The following is a 19,103-nucleotide window of genomic DNA, read 5'->3' on the forward strand; positions in this document are numbered from 1 at the left end:
TACACATACTAGCTCGATACGCTAGCTGCGCTATGAGACTATGTGGCTGGGCTTAGTTTCTGGGGAGAAAAATAAGGGCGCGGGGAGTCTGCCTCTGTCTACCAGCATGTATCGGCATTCATCTGGCTGGCGTCCTGTCAGGGTGTGAGAGAGTTGAGGGCTGTTTGGAAACGGAAAGAGTATTTGCTGTGTGAGCAAATGACTCCCGGGAGTCCCCCACGTGGCCTGTTTTGGATGCAGGTAAGTGCAGGGCTCGTGTGGAGGCTCGGGGAGGGTGAAAAACGGGCCTCCCAGAAGTTCGGGAAGGCCAGAAATGGGCGTTTTCGCCCTCCTGGGGGCTCAAGGAAAGCCTGCGAGGCCGGGGAGGGCAAAAATGCACCCCCGCTGCCATGGTGCAGGAGGCCGTCTGGGAGCTTCACAGGGGTGGGATTCAAATTTTTTAACAACCGGTTCTGTGGGCGTGGCTTAGGTGGTGGGTGTGGCTTTTGGTGGTCATGTTATTGGCTGGGCGTGGCCAACTCAACATCACTCACATTGAGGCACGCATCTCCTCGCCTGGCCTCTCATGACTGTGGGGATGCTGCAATAGTCGTAAGTGTGAAAAATGGTCATAAGTCACTTTTTTCAGTGCCATTGTAACTTTGAATGGTCACTCCACACAAGCAAAGGAGGGAAAAAGAAACTCCAGAGAGGTTCCTGAGACAGGAAGTCTAGTCCTGCCAAGAATGTAATAAGGGTCAACGTTGAGGCAGTTTCTGTAAGCAACACCAGAATGTTTCCTTCCTGCCTTCCTTACAGGATCAGCCCAGTAATTTCTTCTAACAACCAGTTCTCCGAACTACTTAGGATGTTAATCGGTTCTAGCCAATAGGTGCAAACTGGTAGAAACCCACCCCTGGTCTGAACCTTCGGGCCAAGAAGGATCTCTCCCACGCTTAACCACGGCTTCCCATAGGAGGAGCCCTATTTAGGCCAGGTGGATAATGAGATTACCTTGACCTGAAAACCTGCCTACACAAGTTGTCCTAGTTTCCCTTACAAAACTCTTTTGCGCTACAACTGCCCCCAAAATGTGGCATGCTTGCTTCCCTTGGCATGGGGTGAACAGATGATTGACTTGCCCCTGTGCAAAGCTGGCCTTTCGACTGGGCCCTGTTGAACTTCATCCTTGCCTGTTCTTCTAACTCATCGGAGTCCTCTTGGATCTTGATTAGAGATGGAGAAGGTCTGGGTGGGGGGAAAGCAGTGGTTTTTTTAAAAAAAATAACTATTTTTTTCCAAACGGCTTTGGGGGGGGGAAAAAAACATTTTCCTAGGTTTTTTTCCAGGCCTTCCCAACTCGATAATCTTGGTACTGCCTTCTAAAGCAGGGGTGAGGAACTATTAACAACTTTATACCCTGTGGACTTCCACTCCCAGAATTCTCCAGCTAGCATGCTTTAATACTCCAACTCCCAGAATTACCCAGCCAGCATGCTTTAATATGAGTGGACTCCAACTCCCAGAATTCCCAGCTAGCATGCTTTAATACTCCAACTCCCAGAATTCCCCAGCCAGCATGCTTTAATATGAGTGGACTCCCAACTCCCAGAATTCCCCAGCCAGCATGCTTTAATACTCCAACTCCCAGAATCCCCCAGCCAGCCTGCTTTAATACGAGTGGACTCCAACTCCCAGAATTCTCCAGCCAGCATGCTTTAAGATGGATGGACTTCTACTCTCAGAAGCCCCAATTAGTCTGCTTTAAAACGGACTTCAATTCCCAGAATTCCCCATCCAGCACAGGATCTGATGTCCACCCATCTTAAAACATTCTGTCTGGGGAATTCTGGGAGTTGAACCCTAGATGTCTTAAATTGCCAAATGTGAAAACCGCCGAGGAAAAAAAATTAGGAAGGAGTCCAATAACCTCATTTCTGACTAACAAAATTTGTTGACGACTTCTGAAAGCACCAGGATTTAAATTACATAGTTTGTCATTTTGACAGTTCACAAAAGCCTGGATCGACTTTCCTTAGATGTCAACAAATTTTGTTAGTCAGAAATGAGGTTATTGGACTCCTTCCTAATTTTTTTCTCGATTAATGAATTTTGCAAGTCGGTACAATATAAATGTTTTAAGAGGAGATTGGAATGTGTGTTTAAAATCTCGATCTTGCTTTTCAAAATGATTACTGGGAGGATCCGCAAAGCAGATCTTGACTTCAGATTGAGAGAAATAATCCTGCTTAACAACTGCCTTCATTTTTATTAATCACATTTAAACAACGCGGTCCTTCCTCTCAGAAGAACTCCGGGTCATACGAATGAAATATTAAAATATAAAAACGGTATATAAAAGTCTAAAATGAGACAAAAGATGCTAACAATTCAAAATTAAAAGTTAATTAAAAGTTTCCCACGCCCTTCCATAATCCCGGCCTTGACACGAATACTGCGAGCTTGCTATTCCCTGTTTATCTTCGGTTTTCCACTTCTCTCCTATGGTTCTGTGCTCCAAAATTTGAGACAACCCAACCCTTAAGGCAGCAATGGATCTTCTCCGTTCTATACCGTAAAATGGCCAGGATCCTAGACAACACCATGCAAAATCCTTTTCAATCATGGCGGCAACTTTTCCAGCCCTGAAGGACAGATTTCACCCATACACTATTTTTTTTTCCTGCTTCCAGTCCTTTTGAACAGGATGAACTGATTATGGGGTAAGTAAGAGGGAAAAGATCCAGAGATCCTGCTGAAATTAAGGTTGCGGGGAGGTGTCCCGGTGGCAATGGGAAAATTTGTTCCTCATCATTTAGATCAGAGTTTCTCACTCTTGGCAACTTTAAGGAGTAGGGATTATCAATTCCCAGAATCCCCCAGCCAGCCTGTTCTAAGAGGGGAAGACTTCCACTCCCAGAATCCCCCAGCCAGGATGCTTTAAGAGGGCAGGACTTCCACTCCCAGAATCCCCCAGCCAGGATGCTTTAAGAGGGCAGGACTTCCACTCCCAGAATCCCCTAGCCAGCCTGGTTTAAGAGGGGAGGACTTCCACTCCCAGAATCCCCCAGCCAGGATGCTTTAAGAGGGATGGACTTCCACTCCCAGAATCCCTAGCCAGCCTGGTTTAAGAGGAGGACTTCCACTCCCAGAATCCCCAGCCAGCATGCTTTAAGAGGCAGGACTTCCACTCCGAATCTCACAGCCAGGATGCTTTAAGAGGAGGACTTCCACTCCCAGAATCCCCAGCCAGCATGCTTTAAGAGGGCAGGACTTCCACTCCGGAATCTCACAGCCAGGATGCTTTAAGAGGGAAGACTTCCACTCCTAGAATCCCCCAGCCAGCCTGCTTTAAGAAAGGTGGACTTCCACTCCCAGAATCCCTCAGGCAGCCTGCTTTAAGAGGGAAAGGCTTCCACCAGGATGTTTAGAATCCCCCAGCCAGCATCCTTTAAGAGGAGGACTTCCATTCCCAGAATCCCCCAGCCAGCATCCTTTAAGAGGGAGGACTTCCATTCCCAGAATCCCCCAGCCAGCCTGCTCTAAGAGGGGAGGACTTCCACTCCCAGAATCCCCCAGCCAGGATGTTTTAAGAGGGGTGGGCTTCCACTGCCAGAAATCCCCACGCAGGATGCTTTAATAAGCATGTACCTCAGCTTCCATACTAGTGGAATTCACAATTTCTGTTCTTTCTGCAATGGCAAAACTAGCTCTGGCTTGCTTGAGCAACCCTAAACTTTTGACCAGGCCAGACAAACTGGAATTAGATATCGAAAAACAAAACAAAGCTGGGGCCAGATGCTGGCTTGTTTGCTCAATGTGCAAAAGCATATAGAAAATTAGCACCCACCTCTCTCCTAGAAATAGTTTGAGAAATATTAAAAAGGCAAAATATTATATTTCCCTAAAGGAGGAATGGAGGCACATGCTCTTGGAAAGCAGCCCCACAGCAGATGCCAGCACTTAAGAGATAAAGGGATAGATAGCTCTATTCATAAGCAAATGCCCTCACCCAACATCCAACAAAGGTAGGATTAGCCCTCTGCCACAATCGGAGTCCTTAGGGACGTGGGTGGCTCAGTGGCTGAGCTTGTAGACCAGAAAGGTCGGCAATTCGACAGTTTGAATCCCCAGCACTGCGTAACTGAGTGAGCTCCCATTCCTTGTCTCAGTTCAAAAGCATGTAAAAATGCAAGTAGAAAAAATAGGGACCCCTTTGGTGGGAAGGTAACAGTGCTCTGTGCGCCTTCGGTGTTTATGGCGGCCACGTGGCCACGGAGACAACTTCGGACAGCGCTGGCTCTTCGGCTTTGTAACGGAGAGGAGCACCGACCCCTAGAGCCAGAAACGACTAGCGATAGGAATTGCCCATTGCCCCTTCATTGCATCAACCGTCCGAACTTCAGCCAAACTTAGCTCAGACAAACATGACCCCTACATGTCCCCACCAGAGTCTGACAATGGCATACCTGTTCTTGCACAGGAACAGAGAGGATTAGGGGACCGGAGGCTAAAATATATGAAGAATGGTTGCAGGAACTGGGTATGTCTAGTTCAGTGAAGAGAAGGACCAGGGGGTGACATGATAGCACTGTTGCAATGTTCAAGAAGAGATTGGACTTTCAAGAAGAGACTGGACTGCCATTGGTCAGAAACGGTGTAGGGTCGCCCGCTTGGGCGGGGGGGTTGGACTAGATGACCTACAAGGTCCCTTCCAACTCTGATTATCTGTTAAATCTCAGGGGCTGCCCCGAAGAAGAGGGAGTCGTGCTATTCTCCAAAGCATCTGAGGGCAGGACAAGAAGCAACGGATGGAAACGAATCAAGGGAAGAAACAACCTGGAATTAAGGATGAACTTCCTGACAGCGAGAACGATTAACCAGTGGAACTACTTGCCTCCAGAAGTTGTAAATGCTCCAACGCTGAAAGTTTTTAAAAAGAGGTTGGATAACCATTTGTCTGAAGCGGTGTAGGGTTTCCTGCCCAAGCAGGAAACTCTCTGTTATTCTACTGTATATTCTATTCAATCGGCCTCCATTTTCTCTCCTCCTTTTGCCTTTCTCGGAAGTGAACCAGATGAGTATTTCTCCCAACTAGCCGTTTGCTGCATTCAAAGGGAATTGAAAGAGAGACCAACGCTAAAAACGACTGGCATTCTTTCCAGCCTCCAGTGAAACCAGCTGAGCATTAAAACCTGTTTGATCAGATCATCCACCCAAGCTTTGCACTTTAAATTGGCTCGGCTCATCATGGCAGCTTCTCAATAATTTTGAAAGACATTTCTAGAATTCCCCCCCTGGGAAAACCTGGGAAAGGATATTATAAACTCCACTTACTTAAACTCTTTTAGGAGGCGGTGATGCCCTTAAGGCAAAAAGCTCTGGAGTGGCTCCTCAGCTGTGCACTCAAATAAGCCGAGGACTGCATTTTCCACGGCTTCCAAATTTCACTTTGCATTCGGTTTTATTTTTGGTTTCACACAATAGAATAGAATATGAAATTCTTTGTTGGCCAAGTGTGATTGGGCACCCAAGGAATTTGTCTTGGTGCAAATGCTCTCAGTGCTCATGAAAGAAAAGAGACATTCGTCAAGCGTCAAGAATCATCAGGCGCAACACTTAATAATAGGCATAGGGTGCAATAGAATAGAATAGAATAGAAGGATATAGAAGAGTATTTAAATAGAATGGGATGGAACGGGATAGAGAATAGAAATTAGAATAGAACAGAATAGAATTTAGAATAGAATAGAATATTGGAGTTAGAATAGAATAGAATAGAATAGAATGGATGAATAGAATAGAATAGAATAGAATAGAATAGAATAGAGAATAGAATAGAAATAGAATAGAATAGAAAATTCTTTGTTGGCCAAGTGTGATTGGGCACCCAAGGAATTTGTCTTTGGTGCAAATGCTCTCAATGTTCATAAAAAGAAAAGATACATTCGTCAAGAGTCAAGAATCATCAGGCACAACACTTAATAATAGTCATAGGGTACAATAGAATAGAATAGAAGGATATAGAACAGTATTTAAATAGAATGGGATGGAACGGGATAGAGAATAGAATAGAATAGAATTTAGAATAGAATTTAGAACAGAATAGAAATAGAATAGAATAGAAAATTCTTTGTTGGCCAAGTGTGATTGGGCACAGGAATTTGGGTGCAAATGCTCTCAGTGTTCATAAAAAGAAAAGAAAATATATTCGTCAAGAATCATAGGTATAACACTCAGGGTACAAATAAGCAATCAAAGAGAAACATACTAATAAGCGACTCTGTGGTTTCTTCCCCAAACCCCAAAAACTTAAACCTTAGACTGTCTACTATTGACCTCACCCTTTCCTAAGAGGTCTGTAGGGGGCCTGCATAAGTGCACCAACGTGCCTACCGTCCCTGTCCTATTATTTTATTTTTCTTATATGTACTCATTTCATGTATTCATAACTATGTATATACTTATACCTATTATCTCGTAAGTGATTGACAAATCAAATAAATAAATAAAAATAAAAAACAAAGAAGATCCAGCGGATCAGCTGGGACTCAATGAGAGGCAGAGAATAGGTGCAGTTGGCGGGGGCAGTCAGAGGTGGCATTGGCCGGTTCTCCAAGCTACTAATGTAACAAAAATGATTAATATTATTATTTCTATCCAAATTAACGATACTGAGATGCCACACTGTCCGTGTGTCGATGTTGAAGTATATTTAAAAATAAAAATCCCCCAAAATTAATAATTGCGACAATCCTAACAACAGCTTAAAAAGAAAAGCCCAAAACAAAACAGCTATCCATTCCCTCGGTCGAGTAAATTAAAGAAAAAAAACTCAAAAAAAGGGAAAAAAAACTGCAGAGGAACGAGCCAAGATATTCCTTTATTTTATTTTTCAGATTCTCTTTTCTTTCATTTGGCTTGCTTTTCCCTTTGCGTGCATGGGTGTGTTTTTACATGCCTGGTGTATTAATGAGAATACGGTAGTGTCCTGGGCTCAGATCCAAATTTAATGCAGTGGGTAGGCAGGCAAAGCTAAGAAGGGTGGAGAAAAAAAGTATTTTGTTTGTTGCGAAGGACAAAGGCCACTCCGGATGAGATTTTCGCCCCTGGGTAAGTTGTCTCCTTCCTTTGCGTTGCACATTGCACATTTTTAAACCTGAGTCCAGCTAGCTCAAAGTGGAGTAATTGTTCCCAGACCAGGAAGAGTAGTAAACCCAGAGCAAATGTCATGAGTGCAAAGTAGAAGGAAGGAACGGACCCCTTTGCGCTGATCTGTCAACTTAAGGGAGGAGAATTGTTGGCATCTGAAGAGGTTTCTTATGGGAGAAGTTTGGGTTGAAGTCCTGCCTGGAAGCCCAGCTGGATGGGGCTTTGGGATCCAGCCTTTGCATGGCAGTTTTTATTCCTTTGGATGAAAGGAAAAATAAATAGAAGAGAAGGTTTGTAGCTCAGGGGTGAATTTGTGGGGTGCTCTCCAAGCTGGGTGGTTTTCTTGCAGACGTTTCTCGGCCCAACTAGGTTATATCATCAGTGGTAGAAGGGTGAGGGGGTTGAGGAGGGAAGAGGAAGAGGACTGTGGGATCCTTGGTGGTCTCTGAGATGGGTGGTTTTCTTGCAGACGTTTCATGACCCATCTAGGTAACATCATCAGTGTTAGAAGGGTGAGGGGGTTGCGGAGGGAAGAGGAAGGGGAGGAGGACTGTGGGGTCCTTGGTGCTCTCTGAGCTGCGTAGTTTCCAGGCAGAGGTTTCATGATCCAAACTAGGTTACGTCATCAGTGCTAGAAGGGAGAGGGGTTTGTAGGGAGGAGGAGGAGGAGAGGGGGAGGAAGAGGGGGGGGGGAAGAGGGGAGGACACGGGGATCCTTGATGCTATCAGAGCTTGGCTGTCTTCTTTCAGATGTTTTGCAACCCAACTAGGTTACATCATCAGTGCCAGGAGGCAGGGGGATTTGTTAGAAACTTTCGAAATCAGCTTAGCTTCAAGTTAAACATTTTGTGTCCGGCTTCAAATAGTTTCTGGGAACTGAATCGGCCCAATCAATTGAGGTGACTTCCAAAGAAGGATATGTGTGCAATGAATCCTAAAAAGTCGTTTTTGTGTTTTTTTAAATCAGAGCCTCTTGGCACATTGTGGCACTTAAAAGTCTCAACCGACTTTTAAAGCTGCTCGATGTGGCAGCTGACCCCGATTTTTGATTTTTAGGGAATTTATTAGTAGCCAGGAACTTCTAGCAGAAGATAAAAAAGAAACTTCTATTGTTGAGCAATTGCAACAACCTTTAAAAGGTCCAAAAGAGCCTTTAAAATGTCACAATGTGGTAAACAAATTTTTTCACTTTATTCCCAAAATGCTAAGAAATCTTTAAAGAAAGACAAGAAGATATCTGGACACCTCAAAAACACTACCCTAACCACTGGTTCGCACTGCCAATGCACTCTCCTTTTTTAATCTACAATTAACCTTCTTCTTCTCTCAAAGCCAATCAGTCCACTTCTGTTTTCTGCATTATTATTATTATATTATATTTATTTTATTTGTTTATTTATTATTTTGCTTTACGGTGCAATAATGGCAGATCCCGGAGATCTGCTGGCATTTTATGGACGGCATAAAAATATTTCTTTCAAAGGAAATCATCAGCCGCGATGTTTTTCTTTATGGCCTTGCGTTTTGGGGCCCCTTGAAACTTGGGTAATACTTAGGAATGGTCACGTGTAAATTAAGTGCACAGTTTCTTCCGTCTGTTGTGAGCCTGCTCAACGTTTGATTTAAAAAAAACCAGCCTGAAAAAATCCTCTGACACGGACAATTTGCTGGATCTTAATAAAGCAGGTAAGGAAACCTTTTTCTTGTAGAAAATTGGAAGAATCGACGTAGAATATTTTGCTTCTCAGCCCCCACTACCCATCTCATTTCTCCTTCTCCAACCAAATTGCAAAACAGGACATTTTGCAAAAGCCAGAGATCTAAGATAACAATCAGAATCAGAATTGAGCTGGAACCTGAAATCCTGTTTCTTCCCCCAGCCAAATTCTTGCATTTTACCAAGGCACAGAAATTCAAGTCAGCCCATCCCCTCCCCCGTTTTTGGAGCAAAGCAGGCAGACATTCGTCAGGAAAGCTTGCCAGTAACAAGTTTTGCTAAGGAATCTCTCTTTCAGCAGGCAGGAATTCAACAGGACCAGCTGTGCAACAGGAAATGCTTGGATAAGTAGGATCAGCCCTGGCAGAAGTTTAGCAAGAACTTACCCCCCCACCCCCACAGCTCCAAGTTAGGCAGGAATCCCACAGGTCGATCCCGCATTCCCAACTTTCGCTTTACCTCTGCAAAATCCCTCTTCTTTGGGGCAGCTCCTCAAATCTTGGAATTCTGCTATCATGTCATCCCTGGTCTTCTTTTCTCTTCTTTTCTTTTCAATTGTTCTGACCCAAACCTTGTTCCACTGTTAAATGTCTGTTTCAAACTGATTGTCTCTGATAAGAAGGAGCTTTGCCAAGGTTGTGCAAGGCTGCCAAGAACATTAGATAAAGTTGCCGAGAAATATTTCAAACACAAAAAGTCTCCAAACACTAATCAAGATATTCCGAATGTCCATAAGGCTCGAGTGCAAAAACTTCTTTGCTTCCTGCAAAGAACTCCGGTTTCTCAGCTGGCTTTTATCTCCTCAGGGAGGGGCCATTACCTTGTAGCCTTACTCCCGAGTCGGCCGTGCTGCTGCAGCTGCTCTTCCCTTCGAGGTGCCCTGCATGCAAGTGCCCTGGGCACAGGCTCCTCGGGGACCTCTTCATCACTGCTGCCAGCCTCCACAATCTCTGAAGGCAGCACACCACTCCCTGATGGTCTTGGCCCCATCCCTGCATCCCACGCAGGCCCCTCACCTGAGTCCTCGCTCTCTGAGACCTCACCTGTCTGCACCTGCTGCCAGCAAACCACATCTCTTCTCTCCTCTCTTCTCTTCTCTTCTCTTCTCAAGATTAGCCAAACCCAAATCCTCCAACTGTTCTTCGTATATTTTTTAGTCTTCCGAGCCTTTAGTCACCTTAGTCGCTCTTCTTCGAACTTTTCCCAAAGTCTCAGTATCTTTTTTGTAACGTGGGGACCAAAACTGGATGCAGGATTCTGGGTGCGGCCTTACTAAGGCTTGACAAAGTGGTGCTAATATACTTCACGCGATCTTGATTCTGTGCCTCTGCTTATACAACCAGGGATTTTATTAGAGGATTTGGCTGCTGCCGTTCACGGCTGGCTCATGTTTAAGGGATCGTCCACTAGGACTCCAAGTTCTCTCTCACAGTGACTGTTTTTGAGCCAGGTTTCACCTAATCTGTACTCATACGTTTGTCAGGAATTGAATAGCATCCCCTACTTGAGCAGGGTCCATTTGACTACAACAAGGATTAAGGAGAAATTTCCTACCAGTTAGAGCAATGAACCAGTGGAACAGAAGTTGTGACTGCTCCAACACGAGAAGTTTTTAAGAAGATTTTGGATAATCATTTGTCTGAAGCGGTGTAGGGTTTCCTGCCTAAGCAGGGGGTTGGACTAGACCACCTCCAAGGCCCCTTCCATTCAAAGGGTCTTTGATCTCTGATCCATGGACTGGTACCAGGTCATGACCCCTTGGGAACTGGTCTCAGGGGTGGGCTTCCCAAATTTTTAGCAATGGGTTCTCTGCCCGGTTGCTGGGTGGGTGTGGCCATGGTGGGCGTGGCCTAGCCAGATACAGATTAACAGAGTTGGAAGGGACCTTGGAGGTCATCTAGTCCAACCCACCCCAGCCCAATCACTTCTGACAGAAGGCAGTCCAGTCTCTTCTTGAAAGCCTCCAGGGATGGGATTCTACTAGTGTGCACCTATTCTCTAGAACCAGTTGTTAACCTTCTAAGCAGTTCGGAGAACTGGTTGTTAGAAGAAATTACAGGGCTAATCCTGTAAGGAAGGCAGGAAGGAAACATTCTGGTGTTGCTTCCAGAAACTGCCTCTCCGTTAACCCTTATTACATTCTTGGCAAGACTAGACTTCCTGTCTCAGGAACTTCTCTGGAGTTTTTGTCCCCTCCTTTGCTAGTACTTTGCTTGTGTGGAGTGACCATTTAAAGTTACAATGGCACTGAAAAAATGACTTATGACCATTTTCACACTTATGACTATTGCAGCATCCCCACAGTCATGAGAGGCCAGGCGAGGAGATGCGTGAGGAGATGTGAGTGATATTGAGTTGGCCACGTCCAGCCAATAACATGGCCACCAAGCCACGCCCACCACCTAAGCCACACCCACAGAACCGGTTGTTAAAAATTTTGAATCCCACCCCTGTGAAGCTCCCAGTCGGCCTCCGGCACCATGGCAGGGGGCTGCATTTTTGCCCTCCCCGGCCTCGCAGGCTTTCCTTGAGCCTCCAGGAGGGCGAAAACGGCCTCCCCGAACTCCGGAGGCTCTGTGGAAGCTGGAAGCAGGCCCATTTCTGGCCTTCCCGAACTTGTGGGAGGCCCGTTTTTCACCCTCCCCGAGCCTCCACACGAGCCCTGCACTTACCTGCATCCAAAACAGGCCACGTGGGGACTCCTGGGAGAGGCCAGCCAGGATTTGTGGGGGTCTCCAAACTGCACAGAATCTTAGCTAGGGGCTCATCATGAACCCCTACAAACCCCCAGCAAGCCCACCCCTGCAACCGGTCCGCGCGAAGCTCCAATTGCACCTATGCGGGGTTAGGTTGCGTGTGCAAAACCATCCCTTTCCAACCCTGCTGTCACCCGCCATCGCAGGAAAGGTTGGGGCCTGCTGGACTAGAAGACCTTTTAAAGGCCCCTTCGGACCCTCTGAGTTTATCATTTTATTTTGTTTTGAAATTAGGCTGAAGGGTTGCAGGAGTTCAGCCCTGTCATAAAAAAAAGGTTTGTTCTGCTAGGAATTTTTTAAAAAAATTTAAAAAATAAATTAAAAATAAAACCTTGAGGACTAGTGACCTGATCGTTCCCTTCCATTTTGTCAGCAGGGGCCATTATATTCTCTCTGAGCCTCTCCGTGCCATAATAGGATTGAGTGTGTAGCTTGCAAAGCGTGCTTGGGTTACCTGGGGCTTAACCTGTTTGACGACCCCAAGCCGTATCTCGGAAAAACTGAGGCCCAACTTGCCAGGAAATAGTCCTCAACTTCCAACAGTTCGTGTAGTGACTGTTCTGAGCCCCGGAAGAAGCGACTTAGGACCGTTTCTCGCTCTTATGACCTGTGTCACCTCCCCATGATCCCATGATCAGAATTCAGAGGCTTGGCAACTGATTCATACTTACGACGCTTGCAATGTCCCCGGGGTGGTCAGGTGTTTTGCGACCTTCCGACAAGCAACGTCTATGTGTGGGGGAGCCAGATTCACTTAACAACCATGTGACTCGCTTAAGAACAGCAGCAATTTTGGCAAGAAAAGGCCGTTCAATGGGACAACATTTACTTAACAACAATCTCACTTAACAGCGGGAATTTGGGGGCTCAAGGGTGGTCGTAAGTCGAGGATTGGAGTGTTTACAGTCCGTTTCCATGGTCCTGAGGGGCAGACTGGCCTATTTAGTGCAGCGTGACAAAGCCAGCTGATAAGTCAAGTGGGTGAAAATATTTTCCTTTTCCTAACTGTGAGGCTTTGTTCGTTTCCTCTGAGGAGAGTCAAATGACCTTGGTTAATTCTATTATCTATCTGGGATAGAAGCTGGAGGGTTTTTTTTTGTTTTTTGTTTTAAATTTTTATATACATTAAATCCATTCCATTTCAATTGTGCATCAGTTAGGTACACATTTCAATTGCTTAGCCATTATTAATAATATTCTTATCAAACTTAATACAACAATAATCACATTCCCATGTATATAGTATAAAATAAATGAGGTCCAATATATCTATTATACTGTATATCTGTTACAATATATATATATTACATCGGACTGCCATTTGTCAGAAATGGTGTAGGATCTCCCGCTTGGGAGGGAGGTTGGTCTAGATGACCTATAATGTCCCTTCCAACTCTGATTATCTGTTATCTGTTAGCTTCTCTTATTGCTCTATAAATACATCTAATCCCTTTTAATTTGTTCTATTTTCTATCCATTGATAAAACAAATCCCATACCATATAGATAATAGATAATAATTAATCAGAGTTGGAAGGGACCTTGTAGGTCATCTAGTCCAACCCTCTGCCCAAGCAGGAAACCCCACACCATTTCTGACAAATGGCAGTCCAGCCTCTTCTTGAAAGTCTCCAAGGGATGGCGCACCCACAACTTCCGAGGGCAACTTCTGTTCCATTGGTTGATTGTTCTCACTGTTAGAAAATTTCTCCTTATTTCCAGGTTATTTAAATTCTTCTTTTTCTTTAATTTCTAGTGTCAATCTATTCATTTCTGCACATTCAAATATTTTTTCAATTATTTTTCCCCTCTATTGGTATCTTATCATTCTTCCAATTTTGGGCAAATACAATTCTAGCCGCTGTTAAAAACATGTATAATTAAGTAAGTCTTTTCTTTACTATAATCTTCTAGTGCCATTCCTAGTAGGAATATTTCAAACTTCAAATCTATATGTTGTTTAATCATTGTTTTCCAACCATGTGTCTATCTTAGCCAGGGATTCTACAGGTTTGCACCTATTAGCTAGAACCGGTTGTTAACATTCTAAGCGGTTTGGAGAACTGGTTGTTAGAAGAAATTACTGGACTAATCCTGTAAGGAAGACAGGAAGGAAACATTCTGGTGTTGCTTACAGAAACTGCCTCTCTGTTAACCCTTATTACATGCTTGGCAGGACTAGACTTCCTGTCTCTGGAACTTCTCTGGAGTTTTTTTCCCCTCCTTTGCTGGTACTTCGCTTGTGTGGAGTGACCATTTAAAGTTACAGTGGCACTGAAAAAAGTGACTTATGACCATTTTTCACACTTACGACTATTGCAGCATCCCCACAGTCATGAGAGGCCAGGCGAGGAGATGCGTGCCTCGATGTGAGTGATATTGAGTTAGCCACGTCCACCAACTTAGCCATGCCCACAGAACCGGTTGTTAAAAAATTTGAATCCCACCCCTGTAGAGTTCTAATTGCAGGAATGTTCTTATCTTGGATGGCAAACCTCAGGTAATGACTGTTTACAAAGCAAATACAACTCAAGCAAACGAAGTCACTAATGTAAAGGAAGATAAGAGAGAGGAAGTAAACATATGTTAGACTTTAACTAGAGATAATTAATTGTGTTAATTACTATGCTAAACAGTGACGAAAGTTAGGCAGAAACCAATGTTAGAGGATTGCTAAAAATGTGCATAAATGCTAGACCCCAATAGACTCCAGAAAGACTAGACTCCAATAAAGCTCATCATGATTTATTTGATCATGATCAAACACCTCGACTGCCTCGTCATTACAACACACCCCGGATCTTAGCCCAATACTTTTTAGCTTCTGGACAAGGCCACCACATATGGTAATATGTTCCGGAATGGGAGTTTTTAATAGTCGTGGCACCTTCTCCCAAACAGAGGGCCTCCAGATCAGGCAAACAATTCCCAGTCGTCCTGGACTTACAAATGGAGCTCAACATTTCTCCGGCTAAGCGAGACAATGAAGTGAATTTCCACCACCCTCTACCCTCCATTTTATATGACCATGAGGGCCGAACCTAATGCCATGCATGTCACAGGCGGTATGCGGAGCCCGCTCTGCGGACATGCGAGCTGTCACCCAGCTAAGTTCCACCGCGCATACGCGCACACCTCCGGGCAGCTAGCTGATTTTTCTGTCTTTCCCATACATACACAAGGGGGGGGGGGCGTGGCGCATGTGGCAGAGACATGCGCATGCATATTGGTTGGGGGAGCATGGGGGGGAGTACAGCACAGCCCCCCCTGCCTATTTTGGGTCTAGTAGGCCTCCCTACTGTCAGGAAGTCGCAAAAAGGGGATCCTGTGACACCCTCCCCGAGTCAACCGTCATAAGTACATGCCAGTTGCCAAGCTTCTGAATTTTGACCACGTGATTCATGGGGAATTTTGATCACGTGATTCATGGCTGCAAAGGTCGTAACTGTGAAAACGGTCATAAATCACATTTTCAGCACCGTTAAACAGTCACTGAACAAACTGTTGGAAGTCAAGGACGACTTGCAAAACTCCCTTAGCCACGGTTTCTCACTGAGCAACAGAAACATTGAGGTCTATTGTGGTCGTACGTCAAGGACTACCTGAGTAAACATCAGCCTATCAAACTGGACCGCCATCTGTCAGAAACGGTGTGCTTGGGTGAGGGTGGCGGGGTTGGACTACATGACCTACAAGGTCCCTCTCGACTCTGTCAATCTGTATCAGGCTAAATTAAATTATTAGAAACGTTTTTTTATTTTTAAATTGTAAAAAAAAAATAATCTTAGGATTATTAGAAATTGAAATATTGAAAGGCTCTTTGAAGATTTAAACATTTGAAATTATAAGATGATAATAACCCCTCCCAAGACTATTTATCTACTGTAGATGCTATCTACAAATTTCACCATATCTCTGAGAAGCCATGAAACCTTATCTGATGCCGTGGGAGGGTGCTTGTCCCGTAGGTATAAAGGTTGCTTTAAATCTGCTCTGAATAGCAACAGGTTTGGCAGAAACATGGAAATGCAGAAATATTTATCTAGAGGAGCTCTGGGCGGTCTCCGAGTTTGGTTGTTTCTTTGGCAGACATTTTAGGACCCAACTCGGGGGCGTGAATAAGCGCACCAACTTGTCCTATTGTTGTTGTTGTTTTCTGATTCATATCCATTTCATGTATTCATAACCATGTTTATACTTATACCTGTTATCTAATAACTGCTTGACAAAATAAAATAAATAAATAAGCTAGGTAACATCATCAGTGCAAGAAGGGAGCGGGGTTCATGGAGGAGGAGGAAGAGGACTATGGGGTCCTTGGTGCTGTCTGAGCTTGGTTGTTTTCTTGCAGACGTTTCATGACCCAACTAGGTAACATCATCAGTGCTCGGAGGGAGGGAGGTTTGCAGAGAGAAGGAAGGAAGGAAGGAAGGAAGGAAGGAAGGAAGGAAGGAAGGAAGGAAGGAAGGACTATGGGGTCCTTGGTGCTCTCTGAGGTTGGCAGTTTTCTTGCAGACGTTTCATGACCCAACTAGGTAACATCATCAGTGCTTGGAGGGAGGGAAGTTTGCAGAGAGGAGGAAGGAAGGAAGGAAGGAAGGAAGGAAGGAAGGAAGGAAGGAAGGAAGGAAGGAAGGAAGGAAGGAAGGAAGGACTATGGGGTCCTTGGTGCTCTCTGCGGTTGGTGGTTTTCTTGCAGACGTTTCATGACCCAACTAGGTAACATCATCAGTGCTCGGAGGGAGGGAAGTTTGCAGAGAGGAGGAAGGAAGGAAGGAAGGAAGGAAGGAAGGAAGGAAGGAAGGAAGGAAGGAAGGAAGGAAGGAAGGAAGGAAGGAAGGAAGGAAGGACTGTGGGGTCCTTGGTGCTCTCTGCGGTTGGTGGTTTTCTTGCAGACGTTTCATGACCCAACTAGGTAACATCATCAGTGCTCGGAGGGAGGGAGGTTTGCAGAGAGGAGGAAGGAAGGAAGGAAGGAAGGAAGGAAGGAAGGACTATGGGGTCCTTGGTGCTCTCTGAGGTTGGTGGTTTTCTTGCAGATGTTTCATGACCCAACTAGGTAACAGCATCAGTGCCAAGGATGTCATTTCAGTCCTGAGCTACAAATATTCTCCTTTATTCTCGTTCATAGGATTTGAGACCTGCAACCTTAACGTTGCCCATATTCAGAGATTCAGGATTGGGGTATCTATAAATGCGTGTTTATGTTTATTTGAATATATGAGCCGGAAATTCCTATACTGGTAGCCCTCGAGTCACAACTGTTTATAGAATAGGAATAGGAATAGGAATAGAGTAGAATAAAATAGAAAAAGAAATAGAATAAGAAATAGCAAATAGAATAGAATAAAATAGGAAAAAGAAATACGTAGAATAAGAAAAAGAATAGAATAGAATAAAATAAGAAATAGAATAAGAAATAGAAAAAGAATTGAATAGAATAGCAAATAGAATAAATAAGAAAAAGAAATACGTAAAATAAGAAAAAGAATAGAGTAGAGTAGAGTAGAATAGAATGGAATAGAATAGAATATTGGAATAAAAAATAGAATAGAATAGAATAGAATAGAATAGAATAGAATAGAATAGAACAGAACAGAACAGAACAGAATAGAATAGAATATTGGAATAAAAAGAGTAGAGTAGAGTAGAGTAGAGTAGAGTAGAGTAGAGTAGAATAGAATATTAGAATAAAAAATAGAGTAGAGTAGAATAGAATAGAATAGAATACAAATTAGAATAGAATACAAATTAGAATAGAATAGAATAGAATAGAATAGAATAGAATAGAATAGAAGAGTTGGAAGGGACCTTTGAGGTCTTCTAGTCCAACCCCCTGCTATTCAGGAAACCCTATACTTTTAGTGACTGTGAAGTTACAACACACTGAAAAAAGGCATTTATGACTGTTCTTCACAATTACTGCCAGTGGTGGGATTCAGCCATTTTGCATCACTTCGGTTGTTCACTTTCTGAGCAGTTTGGTGAACTGGTTGTTGGAAGAAATCACTAGGGCAGAGAACCGTTTGTTACATTATTTGAATCAACTACTGATTACCACCGTTACAGCGTCACATAATCAAAGTTGGCAACTGACTCGAATTTATGACGGTTGCAGTGTCCAGGGGTCATGTGATCCCTTTTTGCAAACTTCTTGCTAAGCAAAATCAACGGGAAAGCCGGATTCACAGCCCTGTTACTAACTGAACAAACCATGACACGAAAAGTCATGAAACAGGACAAAAAGTCCACTTGTTTCACTTAGCAACATAACTTTTGGGCTCAGCTGTGGTCATAAGTCAAGGACTACCTTGTATCTATGGTTTTAAACTGAGCTGGTGCAGTGTTTCTCAAACCCGAAAACTTTAAGGCAAGGGTCTTCCAAACTTGGCAAGTTTAAGACTTGTGGACTTCAACTCCCAGAATTCCCGAGCTAGCATGACTGGAGGAGGAATTCTGGGAGTTGAAGTCCACAAGTCTTACAGCTGTCAAGTTGGAAGAACCCTGCTTTAAAGGGGACTTCAATTCCCAGAATTCCCCAGCCAGCCAGCCAGCCAGCCTATTCTGTTATAACGCGCAGGCGATCTGCAAAGGCGCCCGCAATAGCGCAGAGCGCCGCGGGCGGCAGCCGAGAGCAGCTCCTTGGTCTCCGCCGGGCCGCCTGGTTTAGATGGTCTCGCGAGACTTAATTACAGAGACGCGAGGGAGGACAAACGCGAACGAGCGCCGTGGGGGGGTGGAGGTGGTGGTCTTACCTAAACCGGAAGAGAGCTTGCCAGAAGTCGGGCATGGAGCCGGAAGCCGGAAAGACCCGCCTTTACAAAGGGGTTGGAGAAGGGTCACGAGGAGGAGTGGCGTGTCGCTGAACACGGGTGCGGGTTGAAACGTGGGAATGGTCTCTGCAAGGTATAAAGATCGGGTCTGAGGGCGGTGCCGGAGGCTGTTCTTTTCCTAGCAAGGCAGGCGGAAGTTCAACAGGTGCAGAGCTTCCATCCCCTGTTTTGATCGACCGCTGGGGAAGGCAGCTGCCCCTTTTGAGCATCTGCCTGGATGGTGCAGAGGTGAATCGAAAGTTGGGTATGGGGGATCGACCTGTGGGATTCCTGCCTGATTTGGGGCTGAGGGCTGGGGTCAGTTCTCACTAAACTTCTGCCAGGGCTGGTCGTGCTTATGCAAGAACTAGCACAAAACTATGTGGTGGGGCTTAGTTTTGGGGGAGGAAAATAAGGGCGGGGAGGATTCTGCCTCAGCATCCCAGCATCCATCGGTATTCATCTGGCTAGCGTCCTGTCAGTGTGTGACAGGAGTTGAGGGCTGTTTGGAAACTGAAACAGTATTTGCTGTGTGAGCAAGAAGGAGACAGCAAGGCGCCTGGGCGTGGCTTAGCTCAACTGTTCTGTACTAAAGCTTCTTGGTGCTGTGAAACTAAAACTGAAAGTGAAACTCCTCTCCTCTGCTTGTGTTTTGCAGTTGGAACAAATTTCTTTTCAGGCGGGGAGT

The 19,103-nt window shown here is 44.8% G+C and overlaps 1 protein-coding gene across 8 annotated transcripts in view; it reads left to right on the forward strand.

Moving 5' to 3' along the window:
• Window positions 1–6,993: 6,993 nt before the first annotated feature.
• The window catches only part of ALDH3A2 (aldehyde dehydrogenase 3 family member A2), a 35,349-nt gene continuing 23,239 nt past the window's right edge, over window positions 6,994–19,103 (forward strand). For 2 of the 8 annotated variants that reach the window (XM_087924763.1, XM_087924784.1), the window contains exon 1: window positions 6,994–7,092. Coding sequence is in view for 2 of the 8 variants with exons in the window: in XM_087924780.1 (XP_087780906.1) it covers window positions 18,496–18,509 (14 nt within the window). In the remaining 6 variants the exon portion in view is untranslated. Of the gene's footprint in view, window positions 7,422–8,609; window positions 8,818–18,301; window positions 18,510–19,103 lie in introns of those variants that run through there. The other 6 variants (XM_087924792.1, XM_087924775.1, XM_087924769.1 and 3 more) reach the window with 6 other exon arrangements.

The sequence above is a fragment of the Pseudonaja textilis genome, chromosome 1 (assembly GCF_049901715.1).
Source record: "Pseudonaja textilis isolate UNSWEBS1 chromosome 1, rPseTex1.2, whole genome shotgun sequence".
In the NCBI taxonomy this organism is placed as follows: domain Eukaryota; kingdom Metazoa; phylum Chordata; class Lepidosauria; order Squamata; family Elapidae; genus Pseudonaja; species Pseudonaja textilis.